This window comes from Haliaeetus albicilla, chromosome 7 (genome assembly GCF_947461875.1).
Source record: "Haliaeetus albicilla chromosome 7, bHalAlb1.1, whole genome shotgun sequence".
Classification (NCBI taxonomy): Eukaryota; Metazoa; Chordata; class Aves; order Accipitriformes; family Accipitridae; genus Haliaeetus; species Haliaeetus albicilla.
Genome location: NC_091489.1, coordinates 26,023,009 through 26,047,368, shown reverse-complemented (window position 1 = coordinate 26,047,368; position 24,360 = coordinate 26,023,009). Strand labels below are relative to the sequence as shown.

Genomic DNA, 24,360 nt, shown 5'->3' with positions numbered 1-24,360 from the left:
GTCTGTTTGAGAGGTGAGGCGAAAGGGAGGGCCCAGCTATTGCCTGGCAGGGCTTCAAAAATCTTGGAAGATTCAGAGTAAATCCCTTCACTGAGGCTGCTGAACCAAACCAACTTCCCATCTTCTCTCAAACTTGGCCACCCCACTGTTTTGGGATCACTCTGGTCTTACTAATATCTACTCCAAGACCCCACAGGAATCAAGATGAGCAGGATCTTGAGGCACGCAGAATTATAATAATTCTAAGGAGGTCCAATTTGCCCCTAGCTGCAGCAGTACAGCTCTGTAATAATACATTCATTTCCATGGCTTAGCTGCAAAGAGAATTTGGCTAAGTTTGATCACTACACATTCATTTAGTACCAGTTTGGAAAGGCAAATTCTGGTTTTAGTGCACAGCTGAGAAAAGGTGAACTGGCAGGAAAGACTCCTGCCAGATCATTTCAGAAGGATTTCCTTCCGAAATGGTCGTACTCTTAAGAAGTGGTTAGACTGGTTTGCTGTTCATTTTCTTCTTAACAGGAAGATCAAGAGCAGGAAAACCATTGCTATGATCCCAGAAAGCACAGACTGCAACACTTCAACACAAACTTAGTTAGGCATCGGCATCTGCAAACAGCACAGTGGTTTTGCTCTGTGCTACAGGGAGGAAGATTTTCGCAAACCAAGGATGTAACAAAGCAGGTTACTAGTCTGAAGTATTAAAACCAGCCACATGCACTTTTTAAAGGTGGATTATTGCCTGAAATATACCACTAGGTTTTTATATCACCTCATTCTATGACCAGCTCTTCAGCATGCTGTAGAGATAGCAGTCGACTAATCCGTAATTGAAGAGAAAGGATCATCTACAAATGTTTAATTGTCAGGTATTCTTAATATGAGAGAAGTCATGAAGAATTTTAGTGACTGAATATTTTGTGCACGTGTGTGGGAATAGCACAGGCAAAACCAGCATTTTGTCTTCTGTGTGAAGAATGACATTTGCCAATAACGCATGTTCGCCCTCTTCTGCCACATGGTTTAACTCATTCTGGTGGGTATGCATTTCACAGTTGCTAATTATGGAGCATGATGTTTACATTCTGAATATCAGATCCAACTTTCAACCTCATTTTTGCTTTCACCCTCTGCAAAAGAATGATTCCTCTTCTTTCTCTTAAGAGAAAAAAATCCAGAGATAGATCCTCATCAGGAATAAATCACTGTCTTCATTAACTATCAGCGGACTGTTGAAAGCTAATAACAATACATGATTTCTTAACAATGCAAAAATATTTCCCTTTATATTCCAAGATTGCTGCGCTGAAGAATACTAATATTTCCTCACATTCAGTCTAACACAGGAACAAAACCCACTGGTGCAAACTCAGTGACTCAGCCACTAGAGCTAACTTCACTTCTGGAATGCTGCCACAGGCTCTGCAGATGATTCACATGCACACACATGCTATTAGACAAGTGCCTCACATAAAGAATAATTAGCAGCAATAACAAACATCCTACCACAAAGCACTGGTGCAGCATGAAATGGATTTTCTCAAGTTATTTTATTCTGCATTTTCTGTTGCCTTCATTCTATTTTAATTAAAACTGCATCAGGAGAAAAATTAACCTAGGAATAACCTCATTAGACATTCAGAGAAGCAGCAATGTAGAGCAATGTTAAATTCAGCTGGGATTGCAGTGGTAGCTCTGTAAATCAGGGTCTGCTTCAATTCAGCACTTCAACAGGAAGTTTACCCCTTCAAGAAATTGCTACTGAATTATAAGATATCACGAAACAGATCCCACTTATGCCATACCATGACCAGGAGTAAAGATGATATATTTCTCTGCAATCTTTATAGACCATAACCGCTTAATTCATTAAATTCAGAGTAAGTTTGTATTACGAAGAGTACAGAAGGACTTGGGGCTAGGCAAAGGGTCAGCATAGTAAGGGTGAGTATTCCTTAGGTCTGTACAAGTTACCATATTTTTGATGTATGCTATCTGTTGGCTATCCATTAACAAAGGAAAATACCACTGTAAAATTTATTCATGTGCAAACATAACCTAAGCTGTGGACCAAAAAAAAAGTTTGTTCCCTCCTCCAATTCTGCATTGCCTGCTTCTCTATTCCAACAACCCCCTCCTGCTTCTGCTTTTAGGCAGGTTATCCAAGGATTTTCAAGTCACAGTACTTAAGAGGCACATACTATTGCAGACAAGAGTTGTACACATTAAAGCATTGATATCAGCTTTGCCGTCTGCAGTATGGGAATATCTCTTACTCTTGTCTAAAGGGGAAAGGAAGGAGGTGCCAGGCAGGATCAGATCAGAAGTATATCTAGTCTAGTATGTCCCCTCCACTTGTGGTCTCTTCTAGGTGGCAACAGGGAAATGTGGTAATGGGGATATGTACGTGTGATATGACACTTGAAATTACGCAGCAATTAGTACAAGCCTTGAAACACCACCCTGTGTATCCAGTATCTCAGCAACATTTGTGTCAGCAAGAACTATTGACTTAGCTTGTTCTTATTACCCAAATCAGTGTATAATCCCCTTTCAATACTGCTAAGCTCTTAGCCTCAATAATTTCCTGTAGCACTGAGTTTTATGATCTAATTACCTGCTGTGTAAGGAAGTGCTTGATCTTGATTCTACTACCTTTCCTTTTCCTTGTCTTCCAACATATGTAGAACCAACATTCAGATTCCTCTCTAGATCATTATTATTTTCTGGATTTAACTTTCTTTAAAAAAAAATTTACAAGTTTTGTATAATTCTTTGAGATGGAAGTACACATATAAAACAGACCACTATGGAAGAACCAAAGCCCCCATTCACCTAGAAGATGTTATAGTGTAGTTATCTGCTTTCCCATGCTTACTCTTTTCTGGTTCTTTCTGTCTCATCTGTTCAGATTTAAAAAAAAAACCTTTTCCTGTCAGGCATCACAAGCCTGGGACTTCCTTTAGCACTAACATGCATCATATTATTACTTAGAGGTGTATAAAATAGTCTCTGGGCATTTTTGGCAGGTAGGAATGCAAAGGGCTTACTTTCTTAACAAACCCAAACAACTTTTGGAATAAGATCAACTCTACAACATAGGCAGCACCATCTTTATAAAATACAGTCAACTTGCAAAATTCAAGCTGCCACTTGCTTCCACCTCTACCTGGGAATGAACATAAACAGGGCACAGCTAGAAATCCCTCACCATGCTGAAAAGAACAGCAAGCAGCACATAACACAAAATATTGTCATTTGCTTGCCAGTGCTTATTACTACAATGAATAACCAGCTGCCTGCTACCCTTCACATATACCCTTAGCATGGAGGCTTGCTGTAAACACAGAAGCACTGCTCAGCCTGACAGCATTCCATCTGTCCGTGGAGGAGATTTTATAGAAATATATATGTGCATGTGTAAGCCAGCCAAGGGGCTCAGCTACTATGAAATCTACAGCATACAACACCAAGAAGGAAGGGGGGTGAGGGGTTGTTAAACTCATGAAATGAAGGAAGAAATCAGATGCAGGAGGGCTTCAGGATAAAACTTCATGTACTATAACCCACACTGATGCTGAATCACTGGCCTGTGTTGTTCTGTTTAAAAAAATACTGTGGATGATGAAAGTGTGCTATATTTTATACTTGCAGTCTGCTACTAAAGGGTTATGAGTCACTATTTTTTGTGCTTTTATGCTGCAGGCTCATCAGCTGCACACCAATGAGCTCAGTGAAGTAAAACAGAGAAACATGCAAAAAAATTGAGGCCTGAATTAAGACACACAGAGAACTAGTTTAAACCAGTGCCAGATCCCCCACTTAACGTCATTTATTTTTGTGATAGGTGCCTGAGCTGGGAGGCTTTAGGAATATTCCACCTGCATCCAATGCATGTGGTGTGGTACAAGCCAGATGCTACAGAGGGGAAGCAAGGAGACATTGAGAGCAGCACGTGAATGCAAAGGCAGGGACTAAATAACTACACAGAAAACCAGGAAAAAACTCCACAATGATCCCCACAATCCTGGGATTAATCCAGGCCACATCACTGCAGAAAGCAGGGACCTCCAGTCAGAAAATGGTAATGGCTGGCATAGGCAGTAGCACTATGTCCTACCTCATCATACAGCTACGGTGCATCCCCTGCAACACTCCAGGCACTGGATCCACCATAAGATCTACTCATGCACAGAAAATGGAAGGCATCCCTGCCCACAGCCTCCTGCTCAGCTCTTACTCCAAATTTGCCATGGCAGAATTGGGTAGGAACAATTTGCGTCCTCTCATAGCAGTAAGTCTGGCCTCTACGCTAAGCAGAGCCCTGAGAGCACAGCAAGGAACACAGCTTCTCATTTCAACAGCACTCGCATCCCTTTTTTCTCCTCTTCCCTGCCACCAGCCACAGAGGATTCCCCAAGATGTGTTTCTCTGTTGCCAATTCACGGCAGCACCTAAAGAAGCTTCAAAATCAGGGAATAAATTCAGAAGCAGTAAGAGACCATGGCAATCGGGGCAGATGTATCTTGTTTTCTCTTGCTGCACTTCAACAACAACTGTCAGTGCAGAGCCTTTTGGGTCCAATAAACTCTATATCATTTTTCTAGCACATAGTCACACTATATGTCTGAGAAAAGGTTTGAATGATAGAGACATGTAGTGAAAGCCTCCTGGTGACAAGGAGAAAGTCAGGCTGTGCATAAATGATCATTGGTGTAACAGATGCCCAAAAGCAGCTGAACTTCATACAGAGAATTTAGGTCTCTGAAGGTCCTCCAAGGTGTTTTGTGTAACAGGACAGGTGAACCTGGCAAATTTCAAGGCAAAACCCCTACATTTAGAATCAGATCAGGAGAAAAAAGAAGGGTAAAAATCTTGCTAATAGAGTAATGAAGAAACATCCTTCATTACTGTACAAGTTCACTGCTTAGGCCATGGAGGTACTTCATACAGGCTCATATACCTTATCTCAGTGACATTCAGACACACTCAGAAGATACCAGTAATTCAGCACGCAGTGCTCTGGCATATGTTACTTACATAAGCTATCCCTGTAAGCTTGTAATAAAAGAACATTCTCTGATTATTTATTTATGCAGCTCCAGGGGACTGTTTGCTATCTCAGCAGTAACTATGATGAATTACATAAAAGCATCGTCACAGTGGAAGGAACACTCATGTACAAACATGCTCAACATGTGGCATGATGCAAACCACTGTCTTTCCCCGGACTGCAACAGAGGGCAAAGCTTCTCAGTGCAAGCAGCAAGGCTAGGTGCAGGGCAGGTGAAACATGCATCCACCAGAGGCACACACTTGAGAAAATCAAGCAGAAATGAAAGCCACTGCCAGAAAACCAGCGTATTTAAAAGAACAAACATGGAAACGAGAGGTTTTAAAGAGACTTTAAGAGTGACATTTCTTATCTATGCGTTGTATCACCACAATATCAAATTGCCCTCTAAACTACAAACACTGCTCACAGCTGGACTGGAGGTGATACGCCCCAGAGCATCTGATTAGATGTGTGAATCTCAGGGTCTACTGGAAGCTCTGCAGCGTTGTCACCCAGGTTCTCTGCCTTAGGTATAGCTGCATTTCGGACAGATGCAGCTATACCACTTTCCCAAAAGCCCAAGCTAACCTGGGTGACCCATACAGTGCCATGCCAGGAAAGAAATATCCTCACAGGCTGGCACAGGATGGCCTCAGTATGGCCTTCTAAGCCAATTTGCCCTTTGTCATTGTTCTGTCCTAGACAGACATCCTTCATTATTCAAACTGGGATTTTAAGCCATTTTCACAGATCTTTACCACCCACACATAAGTGATGCAGCTGACAAGCTGAGACACCAAGGCACACTGCAGACAGCAGGGAAGGGTAATGCTGGTTTTACATAACAAAGTCATCACAGTCATTTCCTGTTTTGCCATTGCTGGCAGCTCAACACATATATATATATGTCTTGGGTCATTTTTGCAGTATCTGCACTACAACAAGACCATAATGCCAAGCTGCAAAGAGCAGCCTTATTATAAAAAAAAGGAACGAATGTCTTGGGAGCCCCACACAAAAGAATCTAACACTGATGAAAAGATGCAATGAACAAGTGTCCAGGTAACAGGAACACTTAGAACTCAAGCTTCTGTACAGCTTTCCCCAGTTATTTCAATTACTTAAGGATTCATGGCATGCATTTTCATTTTTCTTCACGAAAAACCAAAGTATTCTGTGGAGATGTTTCAGCTGTACAGCAGTTCTTGCACTCCAAAGTGACTGGAAACATTCATGCAGCATGTTTCACAGCTGCTATTACTGTATTATTGTAGCACTTTATTATGAGAACGCATACCCTGAGTTACAGGCCTCATGATTGCTTTGTAGCTTCTCCTCTCCAGCTGTTAAGGAAAATTGGAGTTTCACTGAAACTGCTTCCTACAAAAGATGCTTCTCTTCCTTAAAAGCAGAACTAAATTGGGACAAGTCTAACCTGGACACCCTACAGCAGCATCTGAAGGAGCTACAGTCCAATCCCTTTGTGTTCCCATTCTCCTCTGTGGTTTTTGCCCTTGGTGTAACTCTCATGTATGTGAATCTTCTAATGCAAACTTCCTGCATGATTTTAAAGCTAAAAATACACCCTAGAGGTTTTGATCTTTTTTTAAAAAAGAAATCAAATCTTTTTCTCCACAGTAGTAGAGAAAGCAAACTTCTTTCTTTGCCTCTCAATGTTTCAAACATAGAGCACTCACTGCTCAGACACGCATTGAAATCTGGTTCATATTATCCTTGTTTAGACATACACCAGCACGAAAACCCCAACCCACCTTTTACAGGAACACAGCATTGCAAGAGGGATGGAGCACTTGCTGGATTTCACATCAGAAAGAAGAGATGAAGGGAACCACATATTCAGCCTGCTGTGGGGTGGGGACAGCTCCCAATCCAGCACAAGAGTAGATTTGGAAGGATGCATTCATCTCCAGGACCTGCTCTCAGGTGTCACAGCCTCTGTACGTCAGATAATGGGGAAAACCTGTCAAAGCTTTGGTGTTGTAAAGAGGGGTCACTTTATGAAATCCTCTCCTATGGGCCTCTGAAGAGAGATTCTCAAAGTTGGGAAACAACACAGCAAAGAATGAAAATCTGTCTCCCTGCAGCACGGCCCTCCTCCAGACTCTGCAAAGAAGCCTGGGAGAAAAAAAAATTATTGTGTCCTTCTGCTGCACACAAGTGGCACCCAAATTCACTGCTACATCAGGAAAGAAGAGGACATTCTCCCAGCCCTCTGCCTTTTGCTTGGTGAAATACTGTTTGGATACCTGGATCCAAGTAACATGAACACACCAACCTAATAGTCACTTCTCAATGTTAAGAAGTACAACTATAACGGGTTATCTAGGAATTCAGCACATAAAAATGTAACTGGTCTGAAAAAGAGGAAATGTACTGCAGTTAAAATGGTAACCCAAGGTGACGGGTAAAGACAGAACGTTGCCCAGCTCCCACACACATGTAAAATAGTCTCTCCATCGCTGCCATTGCTATCTGTCTTCCCGTGCCCTTTCAGCCCCACAATTACATCAGGGATTGTTCCAAGAGCTCCCCAGCTTCGGAATAATGACAAAATTAATCAAAACCTATTAGCTAGAGAATAAGCAACTCATTTTGCACAGGCTTCCTGGCCTCTCCCTCACCCTCACAGACACTTTAATTTCCTCTTTTCCACTCCTGAATCCTGCACTTTCATTCAACCCATATCCTTTCTATTGGCACTTCAGCACCCTTGCACAGAGCCACAATATTGCTGAGGGGAACAGAGTCGGGCAATGAAGTAGATAAGGATCTCCGTAAGAGCTGCCTGTGCTTTCGATTCTAATAATGTAAAGGAAGTGGCTCCTGCTGCTTGCACAAAGCCAGCACCTGAGTGAGAGGCAGGTGGTAAAAACAGTCCCTGGGCAAGATCGAGCCAATGAGTCAAAACAAGGCATTTATCTCTTCTATAAAAATACTACAGCTTTGCACTAAAATGACTGTCACAGGAAAATAAGAATGTCTAATCCCTGTCTCCCTGCCTGTAACAAGCCAGAGGCTCATGTCATGGCAGGCCAGACTCCACTGCTCTGGAGCATTCAGTAAATCCCTTGCAGCCATACTCAGAAGCATGGAAGAGCACCAACACCAGGGTGTGAAACTGGTATGATGGGCATTAGTGCGTTTTGGAGTCATGCTCTTGAAAGACTAGACAAGGAATGGTATTTACTTGCTGCAATATCGTCCTAGGCAATGGCTTCCATGCTAGCTACCCAGAGACATAACAGATGCCACACAGACCTGTTAACACAGCCTTTGCCTGAAGATTCTGGAGCCCAACTAAAGATGGGAGCTCAGTGTAGTGAAGGCAGCCATCCCGAGTGGACCTTTGTTTTACAGGTGACTCTTAACTTCAGCAAACACTCTGCTCCCTCCAGCAGCACCAGGTGACTGCCAACATCTGGCATCCAGTTGCTCCAGGACAGATCCACCTCCACTGATGACTCCGAGGGGTAAGGAACAGAGCTAATGTTTTTGAAAAAGCTGAGTAGGGCTACAAAAGAAAGCTTCAAGCACAGAAGAAACTTTGCACTACATACACGATAAAAACCTATTTATGGAATGGGGAAGCCCAGGGAAGCACCCATTAAGGAGAAGCGCAAAGCAAGGATCAGCTTTTTAGCCATGTCTGCACTGTATTTTGCAGCTTTACAGAGCCAGTAGCATCTGACTACCCAAAGACACCCCCATCCCAACCTGGTATCAGTCTGTATCTTGGTCAGTAAGAATTCTTGAGGTCTTCTGGTACTATCTTAGAAATTCTTATTTGTCCCTATAATATTTAATGGCATTGTGGTGGTTACAAATGATGGCTGAAAGGCACAGGCTTTATAGAGTCTAAAGCTGTCTATCATTCCTCTGTAAAACACATACTTGAATGGTTTCTGTTCCCAATCTACAATTTTCCATCTCGAAGGAGTCCAAAGCTACACTTCAGAGGATGGAAAATGATTCACAAAGAATTGAACAAAGTCTTGTTCTCTGTCATTTATTTACAGAATTTAATTCCTTCTTATTTAAACAGCTAATGCTCACTAAGATGAAACAGCATCGGCATAAGTATGTACAAAACTGCCTCACAGCCACCTTAGGACCAATTGCCATAATGACATTACTGCAGTATGAATTAGATCAGGTCACAGCAATGGACAAACACTGATAGCTATGATGAGAGAAATAAAAGCCCAGGTTGGAATGACATTTTAGATAAAGATAAGGATGAAGTGGCCCACAGGGACTCTTACACCACAGCTGCAGGGCAAAGTGAAATTAAAAGACCACAGTCCCACTGGTGGGCAGACACAGGTCTACAGACCTATTACAGATCCCACTGTCTGGCACTGATGTGCGCCAATAGCATGGCTGTTATTACCAGCAAATGAACTAGGACCCTCTCACACCAGACAACTGGTAAAAGATTAATGAGATCTAAAATGGATATATATTGTTTCTATATTGCATGTGTGCACTTTTTAGAGCTTTATGATATTCTATAGCTAACAGCCAGACTGCTGTCATCAGTGTAAAGTAAAGCATTCATAGCTGGTCATGTCCAGTAGATGGAGCTTTAAGAAAAGCTGCAAATGCATCTGTTATAGTAATGAAATTAGCTATATGGCATCTTGAAAGCAGGTATGAGCTTTTGCGCAGCCTCCTTTTTGAAATGAACACCAACAACAGTTTGTTATGACATTTTATATAGATGTGCAGATTCCCCTCCTCACTCAACACTGAGTAAATCCCTGCACTGGCTACTGAAGTAGGATCACATTTATTTTCCTGAACCTGACTCATAGGCCTGTCTGACCTTTTTAAATCACTAAAACACTGTCTTCACATTTTAGTTTTGCCATTTCAAGACTAAGCCAAACCCTTGAGCCTTATAACCAGGAAAGACCAGAAAACCACCTTGGAAAATACAAGGACTACAAGCACAGCAAACATCAAAGGCAGAGCAAACATTTTACCGAAAACTGTACCAGCAGGGTTTTGGAAGTAAACCCAATAAAAACCATGAAGTTTCCTGAAATAAAAGTACAGCAATATAACAGTTGATTTAGGGAACATGTTGAAGACTTAGCACACAGCACAGGCTGGGAGGATAGCATTTAGAACTTCTAGTCTTTCATTACAGGCTGACAGAGTAAATATTTCCATGCTGCTTCAAGGACCATCTACTGAAAGGTCTGTATACTTTCAGGGATAAAAAGGACCACATTACCCAGAATCCACAGCAAGTAGGTGGCTGTATGCAGTCAATGGCAACACGTGGGGGAAAAAAACACCACCACAATTTGGCATAGAATAGGAAACAAGGCAGTGAAAATACAAAAGCAAGGAATATCATATGGGAAGGAAAGAAGACAACAAAGCATGTGAACAGACTGCATTGAACAAAAAGACAATTAAAAAAGCAAAAGACAACTTTGACCTACCTGCAGGGATCCTAGACTTATATTACTAGGTAGTAAGAGACCTTTCAAGAGAGCACCTTTTCAGGACTATTGTACTAGACCAGGCATAGTTCAGTGCCCAGCAAGGAAAGACTTCCCTTCCCCCAGTACAGGTACCAAATTGGGGAGGAAAAAGAGAGAAAAAGAAAAAATCGAGCAAAACAATGCACAAAGAACTAAAAGCAAGGACAGACTGCTCTGAGCCATGTCACAGACATTGCACTGGGCATGGTTCTTGTCCCCACATCTCTTGAAGACCATTGACAAGCCAGAAGGGACACACAGAAGGATAGCCTAAAGCTGCCTAAAGTCTTGGAATGGCTTTTCTTTGAGATAAAATAAAAAACACACCAGGTTTCTTTAGCCTGGAATAATACAACAGGGAGAATGTGTAAGATGTCTGTAAGACCACAAATGGCTTTGAGAAAGAAACAGCAGTGATCATACACTGTTCCTTAGCCTGCAGGAACTCAGGATATTCAGGGGATCAAAGGAAGCAAAAGATGCAAAACAAAGCCAGTGGTTCTCCAGTCCCACTCCCACATCGAGAGAGAGAGAGGTCAAAATCAGTTAGACAAATTCCTGGAAGGATCATTCATCAGGAGCTAGTGACACAGTGGTATGCTATCTGTGGCTCCTAAACCAGAAGTCCTGGTAGCTAAAGGCTTGCAGGGACAGGATCACTTCTGCTTGTACTGCCCATAAATATCACTGTTAACCTGCTGATGATGTCAAGTTACCACTCAAGCAATCTTAACTCTGACCCACTTAGGGCATTCTCATACTACCCTGTCCTGCATTTTTCTTCTTTGGAGATGCTTCCTGTTGTATTGTGTGTCAGTTTGAACTGACAAAACCACTTAAATCCAAAGTTCATTTGTGTGAGGCCTTGTCAATCAGACTCTGTCACTTCATGTCTCCTGGCAAGGTGGCTCAGTATTTGCAAATGAGGACCTGAAGCATTTAAGAGAAATCTCCAAAAAGTGAATGGTGTCTGAAAAAAATAAAATAATCTGACAACATTTTTGCACACAGGAAAACAAAACCTCACTAAAAATCTTCCAGCAATGTAAGGGATACAGCAGCATACATTCAGTTAGTAAGCCTTGCTACGTATAAGCACATTTGGAAACTCAATATCCAGGCTCTAGATTATATAGTACACATATAGCAACTCTGCATCATCTTCACAACGTATGGACTTTGCATTTAAAATGAAAAATAACCCAAAGATTTATGAGCTACCTTAGAAACACGTCTTGTTCTCAATGGTGAACAGGACAAACGTGTTCTCTGATTCATGGCTTAATGGTTCAACTGGGAGTATTTACTGTTCCTTACTCTGAACCTTGTTTTACCTTCTCTGACCAAACAAGGACTAAATAAACTTCCTTCAAAAGTTTAAAACAACAGGTTCTTTGTACCTGGGTCAGACAGGTACAAGGTGCTGCTGGGCTTTGTTATCCCAGAAGGAAGCTGGAGATTTCACTGTCCTCGGTATAGCAGATAGCTATGCAGCACAGTGTGGTCGCTGCCCCATGGAGCTCATCAACCATGCCAGTGAGACACACAGAGCCCACAGGTACAAGAAACAGAGACCACAGCTGTCAAGAGCTGTCATGGTTTAACCCCAGCCAACAGCTAAGCACCAAACAGCTGCTCACTCACTTCCCCTCCACACAGTGGGATGGGGGAGAGAATCGGAAGAAAAAAGGTAAAACTTGTGGGTTGAGATAAGAACAGTTCAACAGAACAGAAAGGAGGAAACTAGTACTGGTAATAGGAACAATAATAAAATGACAGTAATAATAAAAGGATTGGAATATACAGAACAAGTGATGCACAATGCAATTGCTCACCACTCACTGACCGATGCCCAGTTAGTTCCTGAGCAGCGATCCCCCCAGGCCAACTCCCCCCCAGTTTATATACTGGGCATGATGTCACATAGTAGGAATATCCCTTGGGCCAATTTAGGTCAGCTGCTCTGGCTGTGTCCCCTCCCAACTTCTTGTGCCCCTCCAGCCTTCTTGCTGGCTGGGCATGAGAAGCTGAAAAATCCTTGACCTAGTATACACACTACTTAGCAACAACTGGAAACATCAGTGTGTTATCAACATTCTTCTCATACTGAATCCAAGACATAACACTATACCAGCTACTAGAAAGAAAATTAACTATTCCAGCTCAAACCAGGACAAGAGCCATGCCAAAGATCAGAGAGCAGACCAGCAGCAGTCAATGCAACTGATTTGACAGGAAAAGGACTGTAAGAAGGTGGGATAAAAGCAAAATTTGGCTTTGAACAAACACATTCAGTCTTGAATGTGTGGCATATTTGTTTGCCTCCATTCATTAACTGGTACAGAAATCCTAGGTATATCATCACCCTTTAAATACATGGCAATATCTTTGCAGAATGGTGATTTCAGGAAAAGAAAAAGACCATCTCTGGAAGTCTGGCTCAGATCACAGATCTAATCTGTTCTTTCCTATTAGATTTCACCTGAACTACTTCCTGGGTAAAAAACTGGCAAATCTTGAAGTGCATGCATCTTCAGCCACAAGATTTCCCCCCTTCCCCATCAGGACTTAGCATTAAATATTAGAAAGCAGGTATGTTTTGCTAGCTTGAAGAAAAGTATCTATGCAATGCATAGAAAGTTTTCAGTCCTGCAGGGAGCTGAGCAGCCAACTCTGTGGACGGTCAGTGGAAGCACAGTCACTCAGCACTTTCCAGGGCTGTGCTCTACAGACCCAAACCAGTATTAGCTGGCATCAGCAAGGAGCTCTGGATCAGTCCCCACCTGTGAAAGTTACTGTCCAGTACCAGAAACAAAAACTTCATCTCTGTGATGCTTATTAGAGCTGGAGAAGCTCTAAATCCAGCACCAGAACACATGCATACATATATCATTAAAAACAACCCGCAAACCAATACCCCCATTACCTTCCACAGATACTTAGCCTGTTGCACTTATTAACAAAATATTACTCATCAAGCAATGGCAATTTGTTACAGGTAAGGCCCACTCCTAAAGCTACCATGCGGATGAGCCACTAGCTCCTAGCTCTACAGTAATCATGCAGTAGTTCTCAGTACAAGGCTACAGCATACAGTTACAAATTTGATAGACAACTGCTTAGGACTGGCTTTAGGGAGGAAACAAAACTCCTGCCAATATTTAGAACCACTTAGAAACATTTAGAAACTTAGAACATTTAGAACAATTTAGAAACCACTTCACTGTTTAAAGTTTGAGGGGCGCATCCCAAATTGGAAATCAACCCATTCTGCTTCTGCCTCTACACAGAGGGGCTAGCAAGGGTTTAATTAGCTTATACGCTCAATTAAAAACAATGAATGAAAGGAAACAATGGTCATGGTCCCCCAAAGTCACCCTCAAATATACAAATTCCAAGTTCTGTACTGTGCCAGCACTTTTTAAGGATTTGGGGATAACATGCAGAACACGTATAATGCTCCTTTGAAAGGCTTGGTAATTAGATACAGCTGAAACTCTGTGCCTAATGAGAGCGAGCCTACCAAATCCTCTTTTTCTGCGGAAAAAATATGAGCTGTGTAGCAGAAGAAAACTCACTCTGAGCAGAAGATGCAACTCCAAACAAGTCAATACAAACCAGACTACAGCACACAGTTGCACTGCATGATTGTTCCCCAGCACCTCCAAGAGACAAACTCCCAAGCTCTCCTTTACACACAGAACAGCAGAATCCGATCAGACAACTTCAGTGCATAAGAGCAACTCCTTGTCTTTGTTACTGAAGCATTTCCTCTGGACATGTTTTCTAATTTTTAATGGTTTAGTACAAACTGTTCATTTTCATAGAACACAGAGGTACTCTGAAGCATTAAAGTCTAAAAGGCAAGTCACGGGTCTCAGTTTTTTCCCTTACTCATGTAAGTATAGTGCTCTAATTCTCCTTAAAATAGTATTAGTTTTCTTTCTCAGATTGTGAAGAATAAAACACTGCCTTTTTCTGTTCCAGGAGTTATTTTTGGCTGGATGCTTTATGTAACACATTCCTGGAAAAAATTAATTTACAGAAGATGTAAGACCTTCAGTGACTCAGTGGTGCCGAGTGCTTTATTTTTTGTGTCATGTTGTCTCCCTCTATTCCTTTTACGTAAGGTAGCATGAATTCCACTTTGCAGCTTCATTCAATATTAAACACAACTGGGCCACAAAGAGACTCTTGGAAAGTTAACGCTGCCAAACTCACCACAGCCATGTAGTTACCTGACCCAAGGGCCAGCCCACAACTTCAGTGGAGCTGCATAAATTCAAGCCCACTGAGTGTCTGCCCCACTAGATCACAACATCTATACAAAATTATTAGGATTTGAAACATTTCACCTTTTTTCTCCTATTGAGGAGACTAGAGTATTAAGAAAAATCTAGTATTTTGATCATATTTGAGAGTGTACTTGGTTAAAAATCATCAATAAAAAAATATACATTCACTCGAAAATAGGTGCTACTTTGCTTTTGATAAGCTAAACAAATCACCTGCCTTGAAAAATAAGTGGATGTTTATACCGGTATCAGGGATAAAAAAGAAAGTTGCTAAAACAAGAACTTTTGGAAAGGCTAAAAAAATTACAGTTGCATCCAAAAAAATGTATAATATAACCAAGCTTTAAAGACTCTTCATTTCCATAACAAAATCAGATCCCAGCATGGCTGTAATTGTAACAGACAGAAGCAGGAAGGCTATTCCCAGACAAAAACAAATACTTCACAAACAGGCAACATTAGCCACCTTATGCCAAGACCCATGCAATAAACAATGAGCAGCCAACACTCCTCAGAAGTATTCCCACATCAGCCTTGGGGACCGTTTAGCATCTCTTCTCAACAGCAGTAAACTGACACAGGACTGAGGTCAGTACAGTGACATGCATTCCCACCACCAAATGAAAAATAAAAAAAAAATAACCAGCCCTCTAAGTTCTGAGCATGCAAGGCTGGTGGCATCAGAAACGGGTAACATTGCTCACTAGAGGGCAGCAAGAAACAAACCAATAAAAATGAACTAATTCCCAAAAAAGGGGCCATGACCTTCATCAAGGCCAAGGCAGTTATGCACAGGTCATCTGCCTTAAAAAAAACCAATTAATTCTGACAGTATTTGGGATCACAGTTCAAACTGAAGTGGGTATGCAAGTGGGAGAGCATGTTAACTTCCTGCAGTCAAAGGAGACTCTTTGTAACAGCACAAAGCACCTTTGTACAGCACCCTCCACCTCCACATGGAGCCAAAAAGTAAAATATTCTTAGGGTGATCTGTATCTTTTTGGTAAAGGGAGACTCTCAGAAGTTTCTGTACCTAACCACGGCAGCCTGGAGTACAGGTACAAGCCCTTTTTAGCTCAGCTTTGTCTCAGTCTGAAAGTGATTTAAAATATCACATGTGTTTTGGATTTACAAAGTTACATAGACCTCTTAAATGAGACTACACATAAAGGTCTTTAGCCTTCAGGTTGTCTTCAGCATGGCCAGACAAAAAGCCATTTTGGAAATGGCTTTTGGTAGCAGTGGTAGCTCAGATGGACAAGCTATAGTTTTGATACCAAGTAATGAATTAATACACTGAGCTCTGGACTGAACTGCATCTCCAAGCACCCATCAAGTGCCAGCCCTGAAAGGCTGCTGCTAAGTACAGCCTGCTCCTTCCTTTTTCAGCTTCTATGTCAGCACCTGTGCACAACTCCCATACAGAAAAAGCACAAACCATGCCAGACATCTTCAGTAAACGCAACACACTCCTGAAAAAGATTATGCAACTCCTGAAAAAGATTATGCAACTCCTGACAGGCAAGTGGACGCAGTGAACAGGAGAAAGCATTTAAGGACAAGTTAGAACACATGCACCAACATTAGCATGACTCCTCCATTGCTAATAAAAGACACAGCAACCCACGGCAAAACTAGGCATGTAACTTTACTGGGTATATGTAGCAATTTTTTCAGAGGAATCCAAATTGCCTATAGAACTGAAGGCTGTGTTAACAGGTTGGAAATCTCTGTTTTGTTTAACACACATACTTGGTTGACTGAAAACCCAGGAAGCAACCAGAACAGTCCAAAAATCATGATAGCTTTTATGTTTAAACTGCGATAATCTTGTGATCAGGTGTGTCCCCTTGATTCGAGCGGCAATTTCAGCAGCAGTGCTGTAGCCCAGACTCACTGATTTACCTGGTGCCAGTGAGTCTCCAGTGAAATGGTTCTGCTCCATTTCCCCCAATCTCTCATGACTTGTTCCAAACCGACTGTTTTTGAAGCAAGCCTACAAAAACCACGACTGATCAAAAAGAACCTACAGCCTGGCTCCTCACAAGGGAAAAGTGATTAATATTAACACTACTTTTTCCAGAAACCACCATTCTGGAAAGACTGTAACCCCATCTGAAAAACAGGACATGTTGCAGACTGCTGTATCTTGTCATATACCTGTGTTGCTGCCAGAACGAGCAGCTGTCCCTGTCTCATCCACACAAATATTCACGTGGCTGCCCAGCAAGCTGGGCCAATTCCCCGAGGTGACTCCTCATGTGGCCACCTGAGCAGCAGTGCTAAGGATGGAGCAGGAATAAGAAGCATGGTCAGGGGTAGCCTGGGATTCTCGCTGCGTTAGAGAGGTCAGGGCAGTCCATGGAAAATAACCAAAGGTAAGCCTGGGCTCAAACCTGAAGCAAATTGCAGGAACAGAAGTAGTGCTTCTGGAGAGGCAACTAAAGGTTGAACACCTCTACCCTCCCAAACTGGCTTTTATTATTTTTTTAAATAAGCTAGCCAGCTTTTAGATACACGCAGGCCTCTCCAATCACACAGTAAACTCTGTCTTCTTTAACCACTCCATCTCTCCAGCATCATCCTTCCTCTCCTACTGTCATCTTTCCTCTACTTTCTCTATTCCTGTGACACTACATTTTCCGTGCACCTTCCTCTTCTGCTGGGTGACCCTGTCTACCCCTCCATTCTCCTAAGGACACAGCTTTTTAACTACTTTTCATTACAATGAAAAAGCGATTAAGGGAGAAGCTAGGGGACAAAGAGAGACCCATTCCCCTCAAGATCGCTAGCCCCAGGGAACAGCCACGTAAGCAGATGGGGCTGACCTCTGCCCATGCTTCAAACAGGCAGTCTCCCAAGCAGGGTGCCACAGCTGAGCTTTCAAACGCTTCCCCCAAGCTTGGTTGAATCACTCCAGGGCTGTGCTGGCAAACTCCGCTCTGTCAGACCACGGAGCATAGGCAGAGCCCAAGACCCTGCCTGCACCAATCTGTAGAGCACATCTATAGCCTATTCTCTAACCCTTTTTTAGGCTGCAATTTTTCCAGGCAAAGACTGTGCTTCCGCTGTCCCTGGTATGCTCCGGTTCAGTGCCGTACAAGAAAAAGGAACATTGCCAGTGACTTATTTCACTGGAAACAACATTTATTAGCTGCCTTTCAAATATTAATCCAAATAATTAAGGCTTACACACACACACCCCCAAGCACTGCCAAGTAAGAACTTTTGCTGGCAACTTTTCTTAATACACAGGAATTAGTAAGGTGTTGCTGCAGCATTGTGCAACTGAGTGATGCAGATTAAAACCACTATAAACAATTAATTATTTTTATTGTTTTCCAGTATGGGGTAAAAAAAAAAAAAAGCAGCATACTGAAAGGTCCACTGATCCAATTTAATTTTCTCAGTCTATCACCATGTAAACACTTGAATTCACTATATAACAGTAAGATAAAAGTATGCGTGTTTGTTGCAAGAGCAGAACCGTCACGCCCACACAAATCGTAAAACCACTCATTTATACATAACTGAGACATTTAGTAGTATTCCCACAGGACTACTGTTTTCTTGCCTAGGGATGCCTGCTTTCAGAAGGCCCTGTTTTCATGGGTAATGGGTACTATCTTCTGCTATTACAAGTGATGGAGCCTCTCTAGGCTAATAAGACCTATTACTAGTGACTCAGGCACTAGGAATACCTCCATATCCATTTCCGACTCCTGAGGCTCAGACAGCATGGTATTTTAGTTAGTCTCAGTCCAGTTCATGTGACAGATGTCAGAAAACACAGCCTGTCCTGTCAGTCTGCTTCTTTCCTAAGGAAGCTGTCACATTCCCAGAGACCTAATGGCCTTTTGGAAATGCTTTTGAATCACTAAGGAAGATCCTCACCCCTAACAAAAATCTTTCAAGTTTGATGAGAAGACTCATCACCCATCCTGCCCAAGCCCCAGGACACAATCTTCTGCTCATACTGTTCGGTGCAAGCTATAGCCACCCCTGCTCTCCTAATTTATTTTGTGTCACAACAGCAGTTTACAATGTCTCATGAGAAAACAAACAAGCCAAGGAGCTTCCTTTCCCGAGACATGTTTGACAGAACTTGCTTGTCCAAGAACATCTGACACAGGCAGACTGTTTTTAAAACCATCCTCCTGCCCCTTCTGCCACGCTGACCAAACTCAATGGCTTAGAAAGCTGAAGTTGCATCAAAAAAGAGAGTTTAAGTGAGTATGTGTATTGGTTTGATGCTGTTATAAGGACAAAGGAACTGAGATGTTCAGAGCATACTTGATTATTTCACTCCTAGGAGCACAGGGTAAGGAACCATTTTACAGCATGCATCCCACAGTTACTGCCAAGTGGTTTCAGTTGCGAGGGGTCTCTAAAACAAGTGATGAAGGAGAAGGTTCATAGGCCTATCTGCCCTCCTTAGCACACCTGGAATCCTTGCTGACACCAGGGGGTGTCAGAAACTGCAAGGAGGCAAGACCTGGCCTCTCAGCATACCTTGGTACTGAGCTTCAGCTACAGACTCCACACATGCCCCCTGAACGACTTGCCCAATGCTGTCATTTGGGTTTAGAGCTGCCTATCTTCATTTCCACATATGTCACTGCCGCTACATCTCAGACCAGTCTTAGGACTGCTGAGTAGTCATGCAGTTTTTCTGTGCACCCCATTCATCAGAGCAATCAAGTCCAGTTGCCCTGAGCCACACTAAACGTTGTTTGAGCAACTAAGCTGCCCTAGACACATTGCAGGAACCGCCTCACAGCTCCCAGAATTTCTTCATACCTGTGACACAGGGCTTGTGAAATCTGCGCAGACATATGCCTTCCAGCCCATCTCACTGTTGAGGAACATCCCCATCCTCCTCTCCCACAAGAGCAGAAAAGGCTTGCTCAGGACATTCCTCATAGTGGTCATCACCACTCTTATGCACAAAAAATAAAGCAAAATCTCAAACCAGATACACTATTCCTCTAATGCAATACGGATCATGGAATGTGATGTGTCGTTTAAAGCAGAGGTTACAGTAGAAGACTTGCATCATTAATAACGTAAGAAATGTGACTTCCTGGTCTGCATAGGAAAAACAAAGCAAGGATTGGTATCTACTGTTTGCAGATTTCATTACAGTTCTGGATGTCCCACAGTTAGAGGTGAAGACAACTGCACAGGCAAGTAGTCAACATCAACAGAGCTAGACTAATTGGTAGATCCCGCTGCTTACCTGTTTAGCATGCAAAATAGTGGAATTCCCACTGAAAAAACTCACCCGTCAAATTCCAACCTAACTTCTTGGAACTAGGCCGAAGTAAACCACCCAGTGCCAGAGGAAGAAGAGGTGCCAAATTCTACTTTTACACTACTTAAGACTCCAAAGCAACCAGAAATGTCATCAGTGATGTTTCACCTGCTCAGGTGCCTTGACAAACCTTCTCCACACATTATTTGCTGATCAGATTTTATTTTCCCCCCACAATATTAAATACAATTACTACAACCTTCAGCCCAGCCAGTATGAATATATGGCAAGAAGTGTCACTGGGCCAGTGCATTTCACTTTCACATTTCCTGCCATATATTTACACTGACTGGGCTGAGGAGTGCAGTAATCAGAATGTGCCAGCTATCACTTGATCTTCTCAGATACACCACTACTCCTAAGAATCTGGAGTCGTGGCTGACCTAAAATGCTACTTCTGCAGGAATCAGTCTTCCTTCAAGTGAGGAAACTGCTATCTCCCAAGAGCTGAACTGAAGCAGTTCTCATCACACTTACTAGCACAAGCAAACATTCACTGTCATAATTTTAAAGTAACGGGCTACAGAGGCCACATCCTGAGCTCATGACTGGAAGATACATGATGAGCACATGAAGAACATAAGGAGAAGTTTAAAAACATTTCTTACTAACTATGGTAATTTGAGACAATATTTCCTACTGATGTCTGGAGGACTGCTCTGTGGGTTAGTTCAAGTAACTCTCTTCCTCTGAGAACAAACTAAACATGAAGAAACAGTGTTGTCAAAACATTAGCACCTGATAGTATCCTCTGAACTCCTCTCCTGTGTCTCATCAACCCACAGTTCACATTTTATCTGTCAAGCTGGAACAGGCTGTAGTTCTGGTAAACTGTGTTTTAAGACAAGGCAGATATGCACCAGCATCAGACTGCAGTTACTCAGTCAAATGACACACTGCCTATATACATAATACACTGGCTAAAGAAAGAGCATGAGGAGAGGCAGAAGCTGTTACCTGTGGGTGGAGAGGGAAAAGTATCCACAGAATGAAAAAGCTCCTCGCTGTTTTCAGAGCTGTGTGGAGGCAGAAAGTGCTCTGCTAGGTCACAAACAGACGGTAGGTCCAATATGCTGCTCTCCCCTGAGTGATGACTTGGTGATGTCTCTTTTCCTTCCATAGTCCCACTGCAGAGACACAAATGCGACTGAGCTGGGTTTTTAGAGCATGAAAATCTCAGCAGAAGTCAACACAAATGCACGGGCATTTTAGCACTTCCTTTATGAGCTGAGAGAAGCTGTTCTAGCATATTCCTACTTCACTTAAGAAAATAAGAGCAAATTTAAAGACGCAAAGGAAGAACAACGGCAAAACCCAGGAGGCCACAACAAATCTGGCTTTTCTAGAGGCTTCCCAGAAGTACAGATTCAGGCCCCAAAACCAGAAAGCTCTGGGGACTATTCCCTTCAGGGTATCTTATGTGTGCAATTTAAAAGAAAACATGTTCTAGAGGGTCCCTTTCCACTGATGCTTCTAGAAGTCACAAGTTAAACCCATCCCTCCTGGCTCAGTTCATGAAGTTCATCATGCTCACTAGCAGAAGGAAAGAGCACCTTAAAACTTGGTAGTCTCAATCGCACAAGGATGGCAAGGATTTCCTGGTGTGGAGACACTAGGGCAGCTGTGTTGTATACCCTGTGAACAGCACTTTGGAAAGCTGTGGTTGAAGCATCCCCACATCCCAACAGCCTTCTCTTGAGCTTTCTCAACCAGTCCACCACTACAGAGGGCAGGAACACATAGCTGGGTGGAGAGCAGGACAGGGCAGGTGCCACCCAGCTCCACATCAAGGGCCACACTGGACGGGCAACTCTTTCGGAGAGGATGAAACTAAAGTGTTCCAGTCCAGCACTCCAAGCACAGCCACACAAGTGTCTGGGGCAAGAGAGGAGTGAAAGGCAAAAACTTGGTGGGGCAGGAGGTCACAGAATGAGAGAGAAAGCAAGCAGGAATCCTTGGGCTGAAGCATGATTAGCACTGACGCGTTAAGAGAGGCTCTCAAGGAAAGACATCTGAGAGGAAAGATGCAAAAGAGCCCCAAACACCCTCAGTTTTCACCCGATACCTCAGCCACTAGCCTTTGGCCACCCTGTATAACTCCTTGTAAGGCAGCTGAGACTCTCCACTAACAGTAAAGGCTCTGAGCAGAGCACTGTTGTACTCCAGCTCACGCCTCTAGCAATACCAAATAGAAGAGGAATTGACCCAGTGTCCTGGTTTGAGCTGGAATAGTTAATTTTCTTTCTAGTAGCTGGTATAGTGTTATGTCTTGGATTCAGTATGAGAAGAATGTTGATAACACACTGATGTTTCCAGTTGTTGCCAAGTAGCGTGTATACTAGGTCAAGGATTTTTCAGCTTCTCATGCCCAGCCAGCAAGAAGGCTGGAGGGGCACAAGAAGTTGGGAGGGGACACAGCCAGAGCAGCTGACCTAAATTGGCCCAAGGGATATTCCTACTATGTGACATCATGCCCAGTATATAAACTGGGGGGGAGTTGGCCTGGGGGGATCGCTGCTCAGGAACTAACTGGGCATCGGTCAGTGAGTGGTGAGCAATTGCATTGTGCATCACTTGTTCTGTATATTCCAATCCTTTTATTATTACTGCCATTTTATTATTATCAGGTTTTTTTTCCTTTCTGTTCTGTTGAACTGTTCTTATCTCAACCCACAAGTTTTACCTTTTTTCTTCCGATTCTCTCCCCCATCCCACTGTGTGGAGGGGAAGTGAGTGAGCAGCTGTTTGGTGCTTAGCTGTTGGCTGGGGTTAAACCATGACACTCAGTCCTTACTGCAAGGACATCTGCCAGAAGGACTTTCAGGCACGAGCTTCACTTAAACACCCACTGGGCACTGATGATGAGATTGAGTGTGGTAAATGTGAGCTGACATCGTGGTTTTTCACCTCACTCAAGTAACCAATGAAGCTTTTCATGGAAAAAACATGGACAGAACAAGACTGTTTCTTGTGAAATGTGAATTTAGTTCCCAGCTCTTCCAGAGACTCCAAGTCTCTGGATTTTGTGCAAGTTTGTTCCTTCATCTGTTTTGTCTACTTATATGCAATAAAAAAAAGCAGATTGTGGCTACCTGTGCTGCCCCCTCCACCAGCTCTATCCTTCTGCTATTTCAGTAAAGAGTTATCACTCTTTGCAGTGAGAGACAGAAGAACCAGATCCAGTGGTCAGGCAATGGCTTGGAACCCTGCAGGCTCACACTTATTTCCTCTTCTATAAAACTAAGAAGGCAACACACTCTTATCTCAGGGGTATTGTCAGTGAGGAATGTTACAGCCACAGGGGCCAAAGAAATCCCTAGAAGGGATTAGTACTGAAAAATGAAGTAAATACCCCCAGGCAGATTTTTTAAAAAACCACACCATTCCTTAGGTGCTTCTATGTTGAGTAAACTTGTAGCTAAGATTCACCTCTGACCTTTGCAGAATGCTGACTAACTCACTAATGAACAAAGTGGAGATGTTGGCTGTGATATGGGAGGAGACCAGCTGCCTTGCCTTGGAGGGGCAGGCAAGGTCAGAGCATTCACAGAAAGTTTCCAGGAAAAACACAACTGGAATATTAAAAACAAAACAAAGTATACAACCCTCTGCTGCCCAACAGTCACTTCAGAGAAGTTTCTCCTCCATTGCTCTTCATGTCCCGAAACACAGATGAACTCTGTGTAAGGAACAAGGAGAAGAAGCTTTCTTCGTGATTTGTGCTGCTTTTTAAGTATATGAATATTTTAAAAGAACAAAACTGCCTATTTCAGTCCTTGGTTTGGGGGAAAAAAAAACCGAAACACACCAAAAACCCAACCAATGCTATCCCTCCAAGGGCAAGCAGGAGATTATAGCAAGAGGAGCTGCTGCTGTGGTAAGGCTGTCATTAATATGGGCTGCTGTGATCCTGGCCACCTCTGCCAACTGCCTGTGCCAGCCTCCTTCCTCGTATTGCCACGACAGGGCTAACAACATATGCAGCCAGGTGATGATCAGGTTCAGATAAAACAACTCACCTTTTTAAAAAAACAAACAAACAAAAAAACCCCCACGTTTCCCTTGGATCAGCTCCCTCTAGTCTTAACTTAAGTATACAGCAGTCCTACTCCCAAAACTGATGGTGAGACTCGTTTCTGAGGATAAGCAAGACCTCAGCTCAGCCCTGCGCCTTCAGGC

The 24,360-nt window shown here is 42.8% G+C and overlaps 1 protein-coding gene across 3 annotated transcripts in view; it reads right to left on the bottom strand.

Annotated features, from left to right (window-relative positions):
- The window catches only part of SHLD1 (shieldin complex subunit 1), a 93,024-nt gene that overhangs the window by 23,751 nt on the left and 44,913 nt on the right, over window positions 1-24,360 (bottom strand). For 2 of the 3 annotated variants that reach the window (XM_069787425.1, XM_069787423.1), the window contains one exon: window positions 21,139-21,308. In XM_069787425.1, coding sequence (XP_069643526.1) covers window positions 21,139-21,301 — 163 coding nt within the window. In that variant the 5' untranslated portion in view covers window positions 21,302-21,308. Of the gene's footprint in view, window positions 1-21,138; window positions 21,309-23,786; window positions 23,861-24,360 lie in introns of all 3 variants that reach the window. The other variant, XM_069787424.1, reaches the window with a different exon arrangement.